Source organism: Mustela nigripes, chromosome 15, assembly GCF_022355385.1.
Source record: "Mustela nigripes isolate SB6536 chromosome 15, MUSNIG.SB6536, whole genome shotgun sequence".
Classification (NCBI taxonomy): domain Eukaryota; kingdom Metazoa; phylum Chordata; class Mammalia; order Carnivora; family Mustelidae; genus Mustela; species Mustela nigripes.
Genome location: NC_081571.1, coordinates 39,066,556 through 39,085,641, shown reverse-complemented (window position 1 = coordinate 39,085,641; position 19,086 = coordinate 39,066,556). Strand labels below are relative to the sequence as shown.

The 19,086-nt window shown below is 35.9% G+C and overlaps 1 protein-coding gene across 1 annotated transcript in view; it reads left to right on the top strand.

The window, feature by feature from the left end:
* The window catches only part of DIAPH3 (diaphanous related formin 3), a 498,555-nt gene that overhangs the window by 142,808 nt on the left and 336,661 nt on the right, over positions 1–19,086 (top strand). Inside the window, exons 6-9 of the mRNA XM_059377539.1 lie at positions 7,389–7,463; positions 7,554–7,623; positions 11,968–12,104; positions 14,228–14,337. Coding sequence (XP_059233522.1) covers positions 7,389–7,463; positions 7,554–7,623; positions 11,968–12,104; positions 14,228–14,337 — 392 coding nt within the window. The remainder of the gene's footprint in view (positions 1–7,388; positions 7,464–7,553; positions 7,624–11,967; positions 12,105–14,227; positions 14,338–19,086) is intronic.

The following is a 19,086-nucleotide window of genomic DNA, read 5'->3' as shown; positions in this document are numbered from 1 at the left end:
AGTCAGTCCATCAAAAGACCCATCCTAAGTGTATACTTCAAACCTCAGATGTGCACAGTATATGAAGCAAAAATACTAGAATTGAAAGGAATAGATATATTCACAAATAGATTTAGAGACTTCACAATTTGGTTCACAATCAGTAGAACACCTTGTTGGAAAATCACCAATAAGAACTTAACATTACTATCAAGTAAAAGAACATAATGCGTATTTATAGACTATTCCATCTAACAGCAGAGTACGTATTCTTAAAACATATACCAACATAGACTATATCTTGGGCCACAAAGCAAACCTCATCAAATTTAAAAAAATGTGTTCTTCCCCCAAAAGTGTCAAACTAGAAATCAATAACAGAAAGATAGCAGGAAGGTATCCAAACATTTGAAAAGTAGGTAACACATTTGTATATAATCCTTGAGTCAAAGAAAAAAATCTCAAATAAAAAAAATACACTGAAGTTAATGAAAATACAACCTTTCAGAATTTACGACATGTCTAAAGTAGTACTGGGAAGGAAATCTGTGGCATTGAATACCTACGTTAGGTAGAGAAAAGGAAAAAAGGGCTCAAGTCAATAAATTTTAACCCAAAATAAAAACATCCAAAATAAATAAGAAATAATAAAGAGTAGAAATCAATTAAATTGCAAACAGAGTAACAATAGAGGAAATCAATGAAAGAAGGATGTAGTTCTTTGAGAAGATTAATAAAACTGTTAAATCTTTATCGGTGAAAAAAATAGACAAATTACTAGGGTCAGCAATAAAACCGAGTATCACTGCAGACCCTGTGTCACCAGAGTAGTAAGGCAGACAACAAACTTTATACACAAATTGGAAAACTTGAAAGACTAGTTCTTCAAAAAGCAAAGTACAATACCTCATGGGGAAAAGAAAATTTGAATTGTTCTCTATTAAGGAAATTAAATAATGACTTTAAGACTCCTTAAAAGATCTTCAAGTACAGATGACTTCCCCGGAGAATTCTACCAAAGATTTGAGGAAAGATTAATATCAATTCTACACAGTCTCATCCGGAAAATACAAGAGCAGGGAACAACTCCATATATTTTATGAAGCTGGTGCTATTAGTAAAACCAAATAAAGACAGTAGTAAAACAAAACCCCAAACCCCAGATTTTTACAAACTCATGTCTATCATGAATGTGGGCATGAAAATCTTCATCATGATGCCCTTAATCAACAAGGCTAAAGAAGAAAAATCATATATCAATAGATGCAGACATAGCTTTGACAAAACTGAACACTTACTCCTGAGAAAAACTGGGGAAAAATAGAAATGTTATAGATTGAGTTGTGTCCTGCAGAAAAAAACGTTTGTAAGTCCTGATGCCTTAGAATATGACCTTATTTGAAAATCGGGTCATTACAGTTGTAATAAGATGAGTTGATAAAGGAACAGAGTAGGCTCTTAATCCAATTTGTGTCCTTTTAAGAAGAGAGACAAAGTGTCATGTGGTGAGAGGTATGGAAATCCTGGATTAGCCATTATTCCCAGAAACTAAGAAGAGACAAGGAAAGTTCTACCCATAATCAGAGAGGAGGCCTGGCCCTATTGACTTTGGACTTCTAGTCAGAACTATGAGAATAAACCTCTCTTTTAAGTTTTCTACTTTGTGGTACTTTGTTATAACTACTCTAGGAAACTAACGCAGAGGAATACTTTCTCCACTTGATAACATGAATCTACAAAAATTTTAAAGCTAACATTAAATGTGAGAGGTTCAAAATTCTCCCCTCAGGCTGGGAACAAGGCAAGGATGGTTTGCTCTTGCCACTCTTGTTCAACACAGGGCTGGAATTTCTAGCCAAAGCAATGAAGCACAAATGAAACGAACAAAAAGTATTACTTTATTTACTTTATATATATAAGTAATTTACTATTTATTTACTTTACATATAAGTAAAAAAGAAGGGATATTAATTGTCCCTATTTGTAGATGGCATGGTTGTTTACATAGAAAAGTTAAAAGTATCTCCAAAATCTAGAGCTAATCAGTAAGTTCCGTAATAGTGCAGATTTAAGATTAAAAATCAATGTATTTTGCAAGATGCAAAAGTTTCAGATTTCTTGTACAACAGTGTGGTAAATATATTTCTTTTACTAGCAATGAACTTTTGTAAAACCCCATTTACTAGTGTTTTCCTCTAACACCACTCCCGTCCTGGGGGAGAAAAAAAAAAAAACTATAGAGAGAACAAAACTGGTATATATCTAACAAATCATGTAGAGAACTTATGGTGTAAACCACAAAATCAAAATGAAGAGAATTGGATTTCTGAATAAATGGGGAGAGATCTTGTGTTCTTGATGTTTTTTTGATTGTTTGGGTTATTGGCAAAATTCAATTTCTTGTGGTTGTGAGACTGACATCCCTGGCTGTCATGTGAGGATTGTCTCAGCTCTAAAGCGCCTCTCCTCCAATTTCTTGTCTCCTATTCCCCTTCCTCAGTCTCTAAACCTATAAAGGCAGAGTCCTTCTGATGCTTTTACATCTCTCTTCTTTCTGCCATTTTATCTTTGATCCCTCTGGGAAATGCTTTCAACTTCATTGAACTAGGTAATTAGATTGGATTCACCTGGATAATTTAGGATAATCTCTCTATTTTAAAAATACTCTGTAGTCACCTCGGTTTCCTTTTTTATTTCCTCTTTTGTTATATCAGATAACCACAGCTTCTGGTGTTAGGCCATGGGCATCTTTCTGGGGGTAGGGATACAATTACTCTGCCTACCACATAGGCCTAATGGTTTCCCCTTGCCCATGACGTTGTATAGAGTTTTTTCCAGAAGTTCTTTCCTACCTTTTGGGTTTTATCAGATAGAGCCACCTCTGGTAGTCAGCTCAGGCACATCTTTCATATTTAATATGTTTGTATGTATTCTCCCTCTGCCTCAGAAGCTGCTCTTTCTCTGACTTCAAGACTCAGGTCAGACCTCAGCGCATTTGTTCCTGGGAGAATTAGATCCTTCTTCTGTTTCCTTAGCGTCATGATTATAACACTTATTACATTATGGAGATAATTTAGCTCAACATTTGTTTCAACCACTAGTCTGTGATCCTTTCAAGGACGGAGAACATGTTTTATTCAGTTTTGTATTTGTCATACCTACTGCAGTCTTGGGCACACAATGAGCCCTTCCAGAAGGCTGAGTGGCTTTGTTAACGAACATTTGTTTCAGTGGTAATGAACATCCCCCTTTGAGCGGCAGTCAATCAAGTCCTAAAGTATGATAAGGACAAGGACTCTAGATTCATCATCCTTGGTTCAGTACGGATAAGTACCTGTTCCGAAATCAGAACTAATGTTTTCGTCATGAAGGTTGAGACAGGCTCAATGAAAACGCAGGGGAGGCGTCACCGCTTTGTACCTTTTTTTACATCTATAAAGTAAGGCTATGAGCCCGGGCACTAGCAGACCTGGATGCTATTTCTAAGTGACCTTAACCTCTCTCTGTGTGTTCTTTACCTGAAATAGAGAAATGGAAGGAGATTCAATTTTAAAACTTACTGAGTGCTTAGTCTGTTCCAGGTGCGGGGGAATTTAAAGACCAATTAGAAATGGCCTTTACCCTCCTGGTGTATGTAACTGGTCTGGTTGCCCTTAGGATGTGGTGGGTTTATTTCAGCTCTATCTCTAATGCCTTTGTCTTTCTCTTCCTCGGAGAGCATTTGGGAGGAGAGAGGGGTAATTCACTGTAGCCTGTGGGAAACCTGCAGGGGTAGTGTTTCTTTGGCCGGGGAGTAAATCTGAGACCTGATGATTGCTTCTCCTGCTCAATGAGGTGACTGTATTTGCTTCATAAAGCCAACAATACATAGGAAACCACTTTGCATACCTTTGATTTCATCCTGAGGAAGGAATAAGTGAATTTCAAAGGCTAAACTGCTTTGAACATTTATTTAAAGATGGCTTGAACATTTAATCCTAGAGACCTGCTCTCCTTCCCCTTTTTTCTCCCCTTCTGTTACCTCTTCACCTCTTCTTTGCTCCTTGGTGGAGCCCCCTGCTAGGAAAGTGCTAAATGGCAATATACTTAGAAGGTTTTTTTTTTTTTGAAGCAATTAAAAGAGAAGAGTTTGATATTTCCTGTTAGAGAATTTTAAGAGGTAGATTTTGTGTTAAATTAGTACTTAGCACATTTCTTTTTGCTGTTTTAAAGCAATTTTTTTCCCAAATACAAATGACATACTAATCTCTATGTCATTTCTATTCATGAAGAAGCAACATTTGCACAGTGCTCGTTCATCCATGAATGCAGTTTGTGGCTAAACCACATAATGCCCGATGGTACTGTGCTGACAGGCACAGGAGAAACAGAACAGATTTTGTTTTCTGAAGATTGATCATTTATACATCAGTTGATAATTTTTCTCCAGGTTGCTTCTTACATTGATGATGAGAAATTTTTTACTTTTGTAAGAAGCTATGGATTTCAATGAACCTCTGTCAGTACTGCAGACCTACCTACTCAATATCCCTTTTTATCTTGAGCAGCTTTTCCAGAAAAGATAAGAAGTAATATTGGTCCCTCATTTTAAAAGTAATATTGCTGAAAATAGTAAGGGTGGGGGTTGAAGTTTTGAGAAACAGTTTGTGAGTGACAACTTGTTCGTACAACTCTATCCTGGCCTGGCAAATTTTTAAGAAAACAGGGAGTCTTGTTATGCATTTCTAATTTGTGTTTTAATATTACTTTTCAATAAGTACTTTTACCAGCTTTTTACATTTAAATATAGTGTTTCTTTGTTATCAAGCATCTTTGTTCCCTCCCTTGTGCCCTGTCTTCAATTGCTTGTTTTTGGTGTTCTATGAAATGTATAGTCTGACTTTCATTAGGTTGTTACCCTTCTCTCTGATTTTATTGAGATTCCTGCCATGAGTTAAAGATGGTAGTACAAAGTAATTTGGTATAAGGCCTCTTTACATTCAATTTATTAAGTTTATTTTATAGAGAATTAGTTTATATGTAATATGTTTGAGTGGATGTAAGTTTTATTTTAATGACTCCGTCTGTAGTGCGGAAGAGTTATTTGGTGGGTCCAGAAATAACTGATTTGAGAACTTCTGTGGGTCCCATATTCTGGTTATAATTGTTATATTCAGTGCGATTAAAAAAAAAAAAAAGGATATGTTCTATTAACTACTCAGACCACAAGAATTAACTTGATTTATTTGGTTTGATAGGCTTCCTAAATTTTATAATGGGCTCCATCATAAGCATGTTAAATGAAACAAAGTCTTGTTATATTAACATAATTAAAAATTTTTTTGGTATAAGGCAATTTTAGGAATAGTGACTCTATTTTCCACAATGATTGAAGGAGATGGTAGTATGAACAGTACTAAATTATATTAGCTTTAGAATATCTTTATGGATATACTTGGTATATAGAGATTGTTAAGAATTCACTTCAAACAAAATACTGATGTCCTGCTGTGGGTTTAGTAACACAAGAGGGCCTGATGAACAGAATCTGTCCTTGTGTCTCAGTGTCAGCCCAAGTAACACTATCAAGTTACTTCCTTTTTTTTTTTTTTTTTTAAAAGATCTTATTTGTCCATTTAGAGAGAGCAGAGGAAGGGGGAGAGGGAGAGGAAAAAAGTATTTCAAACAGGCTCCACGTAGAGCCTGACACAGGGCTTGATCTCATGACCCTGAAATCGTGATCTGAGCTGAAATCAAAAGCTAGATACTTAGCCAACTGAGCCACCCAGGTGACCCTCTCAATTACTCTTTATGTGTTTGATTTCAAGCTTTTTTGCTTCATTTGAAATAAAAAATACAGAGTAGGATGTCAACAAGGTAAACAGTTAAGCAGTTGCTGTAGGTGTTTCCATGAAACATGAAAGTGGGATTTGAAATGCCTTCAGGTAACCTGTGTGTTGTTGACAGCGGAGAGTAAACTCATCACTTTTGAAGTAGCACCCCGGTTTCAAAACACTGACTTCTACTTAAGTTGTTATTCTCACCTTCACTGTAATAGTGATTTTTAGGCTTTTCCTCTATAGGAATCAGTATGTTTATTGCTTAAGTAAATTCCTGATTTAGTTAGGTGGTGGGGAGAATCAGATTCGGAACACTGATAGTTAAGTAAGATAGTTAAGTAAGTACACTTATACATTTATAAGTGTATAAATGAAGATGAATTATTTTAAATAATTTTTTTACATTTAAAAATGTGTTTCATTTTTATTGTTGTCATGCGAATGTTCTATCATGTCAAGAAAATGATATATGTGGGTATGCGACTTAAACATGTTCTTCATGTTTAAGAACTGCTTTTAATTATTGGATGAAATTTTGCCCTTATAGTTCCATTTTTCAAGGGTTACACACAAAATCATACATGGAAACCTATATACAAAGAAATAAAAGGTTATATATCCTATCTTTTCCTTCCTCCCTCTTTTTTGGAGATAGAATATATTTTTTATTGTTCAGGACTTTTTAAATCACTGCTGGAAACATATTTTAATATCCATTAAGGTAGTTTTTCTATAATCAAGGTGAACTGCTGACTTTTGGTGGTGATGTCTTCCTTATATTACAGTATTGTGATTATACCAGTTGGTTTATGAAAAGAGGTGGCTTGGTCAAGATAAATATATTCATTTAAAAATAACCTTGAAGTTCTTTAAAAAACAAAACAAAACAATTGAACTTTGAAACTTGGGAAATTAACATTTGTAGAATGCATGTCAGTGGTTTGAGAAATTTTCCTAAGACCTCCCTTTTGATATCTTGAAATTTTTTTAGCAATCTTTATGTAGATCTGAGTCTTACCTCTTTCTCTTTTTTAATTAAAAATTTTTTTTTAGGATTTTATTTTTATTTGTCAGAGTGTATAAGCAGGGTGAGTGGTAGGCAGAGGGAGAAGCAGATTCCCCACTGAGCAAGGAGCCCCATGTGGGCCTAGATCCCAGGACCCCAGGATCATGACCTGAACTGAAGGCAGATGCTTCACTGACTGAGCCACCCAGGCATCCCTGAAGCCACCCCTCTTTAAGTCTTGCCTGATTTCTGCTCTCTGGGTCAGGGGAGATGCTCTCATTAGTAGCATTTGCTGATTTCTGTGGTATAAGACTTCCAACATGGCAGATTTTAGTTACTACATGATGTCACTGGACACAGAGAATGGAAGTGACGGGCGCAGTCAGCTCTCACAAGCTGTTTGATTCCATCCCTACTCCTCCTTTCACATGATGATGAATCATGATTGATTTTGCACCGGGTGTTATTCTTGGACTGTGTTATAACATACCATGGGTAAAATATTTGTGACTATATAGCGTTATTGTGATATTCCAAACTAGAATACTGACCGTGTGTAACTGCCTCTTATTTCTCTTTATCAGTTGGGTGCAAAGCTTTGGACATGAGGGGCTTGGATTATTACTGGACATTTTGGAAAGACTGATTACTGGCAAAATGTAAGTATATTGTTCATTTTTATTTTCAGTTAAGCTACATTTCTGTGTCCAATTATAATTCCAATACTGATATTTTTTATGTCAATGCAGACAAGAAAAAATTGTAAAGAAGAATCAGCATAAAGTTATACAGTGTCTAAAGGCTTTGATGAATACACAGGTATGTACATAGGTAGTTATATTGTATTCTTCACCAGTTCTTAGAGAATTTCTGTGAAAGAGAGTTGTGTGTTATGAAATTTGTACTAAAGAGATATACTGCTTTGATAAGCTTATGCGTAGATAGAGGACAGAATATTACATTGCATTGACTTCTAGTTTTGTATCAAATCAACCATCTCTCAACAGGAGAAACTTGAGAATTGAGTAGCATCTCTTGATGCTTAAATCCTCATGTGCACATTAATTCTCCCTTTCTACTCTCTTTTTGTTCTCCTCTCTGGCCATCCTTTCCTTTTCAAAGTATAGTATGAGTAAGTTTTGAAATCATACATGATAATCAGACATGGTCTGCAGTAATACTTATTACCAAAGAATCAAGTTGGAAAGACAGTTTTTATAGTTGAGGAGCTTAAATCTGCAAGGAAATTAATATGAACCGATAGGAAACAGGTCCCAGAAATGGATCAGTGATGTTTAATGTAAGTAATATTGAGACTAAAGGTAATAGGGCAGGTCTGCCGAGTTTGTAAATGTGTATCTGACAGTGTTTCCTTGTTTAATAGAATTTGTACTTTTAATTGTGGAAATTAGCTCTATCCCATGCCACGTCTTTAGCTTCAACATCTAAACATATCTACCTCATGATGGGTGCAGTAATGATAGGTATTTTAGTTGCCATTAGACAGCAGGAGAGGAATTTTACCTATGGTGTTAGGATGATTTGAGTTTTAGAGCAAAACTGTCTGTATATTTCTGATTATTTTTTATTATTTTTGCATTAAAAAAAATAAGCCTTTAGAAGACTACACCCTTAAGTACTGGTACTTAAATTATTAACATTCATATTTCTTTTTACTAAATATAGCAAAAGCTTATATTTTCTGATTATTTCTGTCTTATTTATTTTTCAGCATTTTCTTGAGCTGAGTTTTGTTTTTAACCAGTGAAATATTTTTTTACCACCCTGCCTTCTCTAATCAGAGAAGATTTTCAAGCAGACTATCTGATGTAGAAATCTGCTCTATGTTGTTATATATTCAAATATATTCTAGATTTGAACATGTTGTTCTGTAAGAATTAGATTCCAGGTATTGTGAATGATCTTGTGCATCATGCTTTGAATTTGAGAAAACCATAATTAAAGAGAGGTGAGGAGGTTTCTATAGACCATAGTAGTCCTGCTCAATTTGAGACTGAATTGGAGAGCGGGTAAACTTCATGTATTTATGTTCTAAGTGATATAGTGTGTTCTCTTATAAGAGACTGCTTTTGCTTATAGTTTGTATCTGTGGAGCTAGAATATATTGTCTTTGTGTTGATTGCTATCACCTGTACTTACACGAATAAAAAGTTACTGATTCTTGGAATTAGTATTCTAATGTCTGAATTCTAAAATTAATAATATATGAAATAATTTTTCAATAAAGACTCTCTTGGGATTTGTTGATGATTTTTCATTTATCTCACTGTGCAGGATTTATAGGAGTTCTTTGAAGAATGGAAAAAATACAGGTTTTAAGAGAACAGTGGTACCTTATTAGGTACTAGTATTTCATTATTAATGTAATGAACAAATCTGGTAACAAGTGAAAGTGGATTTCATGTAATAAACTAGGCTAAATAATATTTTCTAAGTGGAAAAAGACTGAATATCAGGGGGAAACAAAGGGATGAGAAGTTAAGTACTTTTGCATTAAGAGATAATTAGAACAGGACTTCATTCTGGTCAGTTAACTGTTTGAGTGTTGCTTTAAGGTGTGCACCTGCAGCGAAGGTGTTTTGCTCCTGAAGCCAGCCCCCTTACCAGTCTGGACCCTTCTCTTTGCTCCTGGGATTAACTCACCATAGGGAATTATTCAGCATCAGTATTCATGTCTCATTGATCATCCTCCACAGGGATCTAAGGTCTTCCCCTTCTCCCACTGAACACTCTTGCAGTGGCTTGAAATTCCATCTATTAGGTAATAATAGGTCTCAAGTAGAATGCAAAGGGAACCTGGCTTTAGTCTTCGGTTTAGAACACGTGAGTTTTCATATAAACCTGGGTGGGTCCTTGTCATTCAGTAGAGAGATAACCTTAGACCTTCCAAAATTTGTCACTGCCTCTAACCTTGTAATAGGCTTCATTTAATGCACTTTAGATGCTAGCACTGGTAAGTTGATGATTTGTCTCAGAGTCGACAGTTTTTGTTTGGTTTTGCTTTTTTTTTTTTTTTTAATAACTGAACAAGAGTAATTTAATTCAAGTAGGCAGCAATTCTGTCTGTAGTTCTAGGTGCTCAGTAGTGCTAACCTGGCTTCATTCCAGCCTTAAAATGAGCACTACGTGCGTTTATATTAGCAAAGTCAGAATACTGCTGATGACGGGCCTTCCAGGGGTTAGGGGGTGCTAATCAAAACTATGAAATCTGAGAATGCTCATATTCTGCTCTCCCCACATTAATGGTTTAGGGCTGGAGGGCTTCACAGAGAAGGTAGGGAGTATCATCTGGAAGAAATCGGTGTGCCTTGCCTTGAGTGGTTGGAAGAGCCGCAGGATTCTGATTCCAGAGGTGCAGGCATTGGTTAAGGATGTCCGGGTGGGTGGGAAATAAAGGGGGAAATGCTTTACTCGGTCGGGTCGTCCTCAGTTTTCTTAGGACAGAGCCAGCCCTTTGGTTCTTGATAATCATTGACTGATTGACTCTTTGAATTGGATCTAAGTGGTACTTTCTATGTTTCTGACAATTCCCTGGAATGATTATTAAAGAATGTTGTGGTTCTTGGCCCCATGCCTGCTTTCTTTTTTTTTTTTTTTTTTTTTTTTGTTTCCAGTTATGAGACAGCCCAGGACATCACAAAACTGATCACTTCCTAACTGGTTTCACTGTCTGTTTGTAAACTTTTCCTTATCACCAATAAGAGGGGGAAGTTTCTCCAGAAAGCATATCTTGGGGCCCTTGGCCCCTGTGCCGGCGCTGCTTCCTTCATACATACCTGTGTTCCTTAGAAAGCAGTCTAAAGCAAATGGGGTATTTTAGCACAGTTAACTAATGGCTTCTTTATATAAATGGCATGTGTGAGATAGGAATATTATAAATAAGCTTTCATTCTCACAGCATTTGGGTCTAAGCTTGTTATAGATTTAACTTTGATACTTATACCTTGTGTTAATTTTGAGTTAAGCCATAGTTCATATGTCTGTTATTGGGATTAAGGTTCTTTTTTGTGCTCAGTAGTAATTCTAATCAACGAATTTCTCACTCTTTAGAAAGATCCTCGGGGAGGCATGGAAGATAAATCGTATCGTTTTATTGCTTCTATTTATCCTCTGTTATTTGATACTTATCTTCCATAGATTGTAAGTGGGCCCTAAGAGATGTATACATCCTTAAATCAAAACACGAAGTCATTAACATGACTCCTTATCTTCTAATTGGATGTGACATCCTAGCAGTAGCAAACAAACTTTATCCTTGTCTGGCATCATCCCATTTATATAATGTGTTTACAACTGCATTGTCTTTCTGATGATAAAATATCATTCTGATTAGAATACTTATGCTCCTCATGGCAGTTTCTACATGGTATCTGCCCAAATCATCTTTCAACTTGGGCTCATCTTAGGAACTCAGTGTTACTCTTTAGGTCTGCCCTGTTGTTACGTGGTTACCACATGTGGCTGTTGAGCACTTCTAGTGTGACTTGTCTGAATGGAGATGTGGTCTAAATAGAAAAAAGATACTGGATTTTGAATATGTAGCAAAGAAAAGAAATAAAATAATCAATGAATGTTTTATATTGACTCTGTTGAAATGATTATATTTTAGATATATTGGATTAATTTCATTAAAATTTTACTTTTGGCTTGGAAACCTGACATTGCCCCTGTGGTTCTCATTCTGTTGCTGTGGGATAGAGTTGATGTGTGTGGTTACTTGTGATAGTGTATCCCTTATCCACCTTCCTTCCCAGGAAAGCTCCTCATGCCCTCAGGGTCTGGTTCAGAAACAGACTGTTCATTTTGTGTGCTTGTGTTGGGAAATCTCAATTTTCCTCACTGCTTCTCCCTTTCTCCAGGGGGTTACTTATCTTACTTACTTAATAGTTATCAGTCCTACCATTATCAAATCACCTTTGAGAAGTTACTTATATTTGCTTGACTCTCCTACTTCTTGATATGAATACTTTTATGAATTTTTATTCTTTTTAAATTTTTTATGATATTTATTTTCTGGCTTTTACTAAATGTGAAAATATATTATCCTATCAACTTTTTAAATAATGATGTTTCCTTTAGGGTGTTGTTAATTTTTTCAATAAACTGCTAACATTTAGCCTCTTATTTCCAAAATGTTTATAGTATGGCTTGGAAAGAATTATGAGTGAAGAGAGGAGTCTTTCTCTGTTAGCCAGAGCCATCGATCCCGAGCACCCAAGTATGATGACAGATGTGGTGAAACTCCTGTCTGCGGTATGCATTGTAGGAGAGGAAAGCATGTAAGTCTTCTCAACTCATTTCTCTAATACTATGTAACAGTATAATTTGATTTACTTAGTGTTTTTGTTATTCTAGACTAGAATTTATTGTTAATAAATGAATACAACTTAAGCAACTGATTTAGATTCATAATTGGCTGAACAGAAATGTTTGAGTAATAATTTCTCAGTATAGTAGTTCTAGGCTAACATGTTTCTACGAAAAACTGATTTTGTCATATTTATTTTAAAATGTTCCGATTTCAAACCCTAAACAAAAATTCTCAGTGAAGACGTAAAAAAAATATATATGAATGGATCCTTTTCCTTACGTAATTTTGTTTTTCAGATAGAGCTAATTCAAATTCATGTATATTAACCTTATAAAAGCAAACATCATACTATTTGAAAATGTATTTATAACACAGATTTGAAAAGTGTTCTATGAAAGAATAGTACTTTACTGGTTGAGGGTGCATAGTCTGACCATAAAGTACATCCTGAAGTTTTAAACTTTAAACACATTATCCACATATGTTAAGGTTGTAACTAAAAGACTATTACATACATATTAACAGATATGTATGTTATTATATTATATGTATTATAATATAATATATTATATTATATGTATTATATTATATGTATTATAAAGATAAACCTTTTTTTTTTTTAAAGGTTGGGGTACTCATTATAAGATGCATTTAAAAATTATTATAAATGCCTTTTAAAAAGACTAAAGATAAAGGCACTTGTCATGAGCACTAGGTGTTACATGTAAGCAATGAATCAATAAATTCTACTCCTGAAACCGCTATCATGCTATATGTTAGCTATCTGGAATTTAAATAAAAACTTGCAACAAAAACCAAACAGAAAGGATTAAGACAGTAGAAAATGGAACAACTAACAGAACAGAGAGACATAGCCCTTTCATGAAGGCTGGGCAAAGCCCATAAGCCGAACCTTCTGCCAACATTTGAAACTTGTCCTTATGGTGAACCTGCTTGGGGGCTGAGGAGTGTTGGGCTGTCCCTGTCCAGTGTGGCCTCACCGGAGAGTCTGCAGGCCCCACTCTGGCCTCGCCCTCCAGCCGTCTGCACACACAGCTCCAGCGCGCCTCCATGGACGAGGAGGTCCCCAGCGGCAGCCCCAGCACACGAAGCCAGGCACAGCTTCAGCACGTTCCCTTTCCCATTTTCAGAGTACCCTGTTAATTGTATCACAGGACCCTAAGAGTTTACTTATGGCTGACACACTGGTTGCTCCTTGTGCTCCTTGTGCTCCTTCCTCTCACTCCATCCTCCTCCTCCTCCTCCTTTCCCTTCTTACTTCTCGGTTCTTCTCTTTTCCTTCTTCTTCCTTCCGTACCCCTTTCTCCTTTCCTTCGTTCCTTCTTGTCCCTCTGCTTTCCCTCCTCTCTCTTTACCGTCTCTTTTTCCTTCTCTGTTTTTCACTACCTCCTTCCTCCACTCTGTATTTATCATTTCTTGACTTCCTAGGTTATCAAGATGATGTAGATAATGTTAACAGCCTACATGTCTGTGTCTACAAACGGAGTTTCTCCAGTGTGCTAGGTTGTGTTAACACACTGGTCTTTAAAGGAGTAACGGGTGTATTTCTTGTGTTGACTATACATCCCTACTACGATGTATTTTTGGCTACCAGACTTCTTTATACTCAAAAGGAAGGATAGTATAGTGATTAAGAATGCCGAGACCATGCTTACCACACCGACTGTCTGATTTCAGATCCTTGCTCCACTTAGGAGATGGGAGACCTCAGACAAATTGCTTAACTCCCCCCCCTCCCCGTTTCCTAATCTATAATAAGGGAGAATAAAATCTACTTCATAGAACTATATACATTAAAAAGAGTTAATATTTGTAAACTGGTTTAAATAGTGCCTGATGTGTAGAAAGCACTTTATAAGTGTTTGATAAATAACCCTCATCATAGGGTTATTAGGAATAAATGAATAAAAACATGTAGCTAGTACTTGATACATGCTATGTACTTAGCTTTTAAAATGTTGCTTCTTGCTTAGGAGTAGTGATTCTGGAGTTCAGTAGATTAAGCAGTTGTAGTTAGGCATTTGGATTACTTGCTATTTGCAATTTAATTAATTTCAAAATTTCTGATAGCCTTGAAGAGGTTTTAGAAGCTTTAACATCAGCTGGAGAAGAAAGAAAAATTGACAGATTTTCACCTATTGTGGAAGGACTCCGACATGATTCAGTTCAACTGCAAGTAGGTTTCATGTCTAATCCTATGTACTGTTTTGTAACTGTTAGCTCACTGGCTTATATTCAAATATGAAAACCTGCATGTTGTCCAATATTTTATATTTCAAATAATGTATAGAATTCTAATAATGTATCTTATAGATGTAACTTGGCGTGTACCTATTATTATTTCCTTAGGTTATGTTCCTCGAAGCTGGCTTACTAGAGATCTCTATAAAACATATAATCATAGTCCATAAATTGTTTATTCTCAGTTAGTCTCATTAGTTGACTATTACAAATTTTAAGTTTGGGCAATTAAGTGAATTATGGCTTTTCATTGATCTATTAGTTTTTATGTTGGAAAATTAAGACTTTCCATAAATAATAATGAGACCAAGTTACACTGAGATTTTCAAAGATATTTAAATGTTTAAGTTCTCACAGTCACATTTGGACTTAACCATTATATTGTCCAAGCTGTATAACTAATATTCTTTTAATTTCTCCTTTTTTAAAAAAAAAAAGAAGAAGTTTTTTTTTTTTAAATAACTGTAATTACTGTTGCAAGTATTGCTAATACCCTGAGTATCTTTAAGAAAATAATAGATACCTGACTCCCACTTCCCAATATTTTTAGAATTTAATTGGCGTGACCTGGCTTTTGGGATTTTTAAAGATTCTCAGATGATTCTAATGTGCAGCAATATTCAAAAACAAAGATGTACTAATAGCTATAAAGTAAATTTATTTCACACTTAATTAGTAAAAAAGTTAGTTGTGTTTTGTTTTGTTTTTTAAAGATTATTTATTTCATTTATTTGAAAGAGAGAGCACAGGTGAGAAGATGGAGAAGTCGGCTTCCCGCTGAGCCAGGAGCCTAGTGCCTGGGTTTGATCCCTTGGGATCATGACCTGAGCCAAAGACAGATGCCCAACTGATTGAGCCACCCAGTTGCCCCTAAAAAATTACAGTTTTAAATTTTATTTTAAAGCTCTGGGTAGCTTGACCTTCATATTGTTTCTCAGTGTGGTAGGAATAGAAAAACCAAATCTCCATGTTGAATTTTAAAATAAAATGGTATTTGATTTACCGGCTGAAAATCTTAAGGATAGTCAAATGAAAAAATTTACTGTGGCATTTCTAATGATGGCATTTGTGATGGTGATCTTCCCAATGACAGTCTTTGTGAATGGCTAGCCCAGACCCCTGCTTTCTCTGGGCGGCAGAGAGGCAGACCTGGAGATTTGAGTGTGTGGTCTCTGTTGCAGAAGTGTCAACACTGGAGCTTCTGGAAAAAAGTCCCGCCTGACTCGTCGGGGCTTGTCAGAGAGCATCGGAATGGGAGTCTGGGATGTGTTGTCCACTCTGATGTGGACCCCGCTCCTTCAGTTTTTTTGATGTGTGCTCTAGAGTCTTTGTGCTTATGCACCATGGGTCTCATTTCCCTTCTCTCATGTGGCTCCAGAGCTCCCATTTGCCACAAGCCCAAGGAAAAGCAAACTAAGAAGAAACTTTGTAGAGAAAAGAGGAACACTTACCTTGTCTGAATTTTCCTTTGGTAGCCAGGTTCCCTTTTACTCATAGAGTATTTGTACAAATAGCACCAGGTTATCAGATTCATTAATTTGTGTAGCATATTAGAGTTCATGTCCAATTCTTAAAATTTCACTTAGGAAATGTAATAATGACTTGTGAACATTATTGCCTAAATACTTCTCATGCTAATGTATACTTTTTTTTTTCTTTTTAAAGATTTAATTTTTTTATCTGAGAGTGAGAGGAAGTTAGGATGGGTTGAGGATGCATGGTGGGGGGGGGGGGTATGGAGCAGGGAGCTGGATGCGGGTCTCCATCCCAGAACCCTGGGATCATGACCTGAGCCAAAAGCAGACCCTTAACCAACCTAGCCACCCAGGTGCCCTTACTAGTGTGTACTTTTTGATCTAATAGCACACATGTCCCTAGAGTGGGAGGGATGGTGTCTTGTGATGCAAGGACTAGAGTTGTGAGTCGTGCAGCTTGAATTTAAGCTGGATCCCTTGGCATCCTGGCTCTGTGACTCGGTCGGGATCATGCCCCAGACCACTTCTATGCTTCAGTTCTCTCACTTGTGAGAGAAGGACAATATTGAAAACTACCTCATTGTGGATGTGGGGATTACATAGACTAATGTATTTAAAATGCTTAGGTTTTTTTTGCCATAAATGTTGAGTAAATGCTAGCCTTACAAAGTAATTTTGTTAAATTAAAAACAAAGTCAGTGGAAAATGGAGATTGAAGGGGATCTTCCTTTTTCAGAAATATTAGCTGTGTTGATAGTAAAATTGTTACATAACTATAACTCAGCAGTTACACTCATGAGCTAACCCAGATGAATGAAATGCAGGTTCATACACATCCCCATACCCATATTGTCATAGGCTCAAATTGGGAACAATCCAGATGTTCTTCAACAGGTGAATGGTTAAACTGTGGACACCAATACTGCAGAATATGTAGTATTGAAAAAGAATGAACTATTGATACACCCAACAACTTACATGAATCTCCAGGGAATTACCTTTCTTGAAAAATGCCAGTCCTGGATGGTTCCGTTTATATAGTAGCCTTGAAAGAACCAAGTTTTAGAGATGGAGAACAGTTTAATGGTCGCCAGAGGTTTGGGATAGGGTCTGGGAAAGTATTGGGTGTGGCCATAAGTAAATGGCAGCAGAGAGTTGTGTGTGGTGACAGTTGTGCATCTTGATTGTGGTGATGGTGGCAAATTTGTACATACAGCGAACTTGCACAGAACCTTACTTGGACACACAAATGAGTGTAAGGCTGCTGAAATCTGAATAAGCTCTTGTGGGTTGTACTAATTTCAATTTCCTGGTTTTAATGTTACATTATAATTATGCAAGAAGTTACCATGGGGCAGAATATTGCAAAGAGTACCTAGGACCTACCTGTAAGTTTTTTCTTTTTGCAACTTTCTGTGTATGTACAGTTATTTCAGAATAAAAAGTTTAAAAAGACTTGGTAAAAGTGGGGTCCCAATTTGTTTGCAGCAGTATTATGGTCACTTAATATTTTAAAGCTCTGAAGAGGGGCACCTGGGTGGCTGTTGGTTGGTGTCTGCCTTTGGCTTGGGTTGTGATCCCAGGGTCCTGGGATCAAGTCCTGTGTTGGGCTTCCTGCTTGGTGGGGAGGCTGCTTCTCCCTCTCCATCTGCCTCTTCCCTCTCCTTGTGCTCACTTGCTTTCAAAAATAAATAGATCAATCTTAAAGCTTTGAGGAAAAGGGTAAAGAATGTCTTGTTAAGAACAAAGCCATGTTTCATCTAGACAAATAACATGATTGACTCATTAATTGAAAGATGGCAATTACAACCTTAAAATTTTTGGTAAGATGCATATGAAATTTGTTTTGACTATTGAGGTAGCCATGTTTAGCAATGGCTAAATGTTGAGGTAAACTTGTCTAACCTTGTAGGATTATCATTGATTATCATATGAACCTGAAGGCAAACTACATGTATCAAAAATGTTCCTGGGTATGTTTAGTCATTTCTGTTGGTCAGTTACTCTCAATTTATTGAAGATGCTACCATTTGGAAAATAAATATCTATAAAATTCTCTGAAAGAGAATGGCCAGTTAAAAATTGAGAATGGATTATTAGCTTATAGAAGATACTAAGACTTGAAATTAAAATATATTTAAAGATTTGATGTAATTTTGAAATGATTCCTTTTTATAACCATTTTACTGAGATAAAATACACGTATCATAAAAGTTATCCACAAAAAGTGGACTGTCCTATATATTTGTATAATTAGAGTTGTACAATCTTATCTAGAACAATCAAGAACATTCTCTTACCCCTAAAAGAATCTCCTCACCCCCTCTCCCAATCCCTTCATTGTCACCTTGTAATACCCTCATTCCCTTTAGCTCTAGGCAACTGCCAATCCACTATCTCTATAAATCTTCATATTCTGGGTTTTTGATAAAATCATACAATATGGGGTCTTTTTTGACTGGTGCTCTCACTTAATATTTTCAGTGTTCGTTCTTGTTGAAATATGTATTACAACTTCATTTTTTCCCTTCCAAATATTAGGCTATTGCATGGATATTTCACATTGTTTATCAGTTGTCAGTTGGTGGAAATGTGAGTTGTTTCTTTTTGCCTTTTATGGATAATGCTACCTGTGAATATTGGTGGAGATGATTTTATTTATTTATTTATTTATTTATTTATTTAAATGATTGCATGTTTGCCGTATTTAGTAAGGACTGGGGGCATGGCTACCAACAACATCTTCCTTAGATAGTTGTTGAAGTCAACCATTTGACTCAGTTCTTGAAAAATTTTACCAAGACATGGGTGGCTGCTTTTATTTGCTCTTTTGAAACTAATTGCCTTAGTTGTAAGTAATTATTATTTTTTTTAATGTTTAGTTATTTTCCGAAACACTAAAATGTCTTCATATGGGTTGTAAAGTTTAATTTTCATTGAAAATTCATTTAAAAGTTTATTTTACCATTATTTTTTTTTCATTTTTTTGGTATGTACAGATTAAATTTCCATTTTCTTGAATAAATGATGGGAAGAATTTTAAAACTTTTTTTTATTTTCCTACTCAACCTTTTTTTCCTGGGTCTTTACTCTTGAAGGAAAGTTTCCATTACTAAGCCTAAACTAGCAGGTGGAAAGCTTAAGTTAGGAGTTAAAGGTACTATTTTCCAGATAGCTAGTTAACTTAGGGAGTTCAGGGGTGGTGGGGAAGTA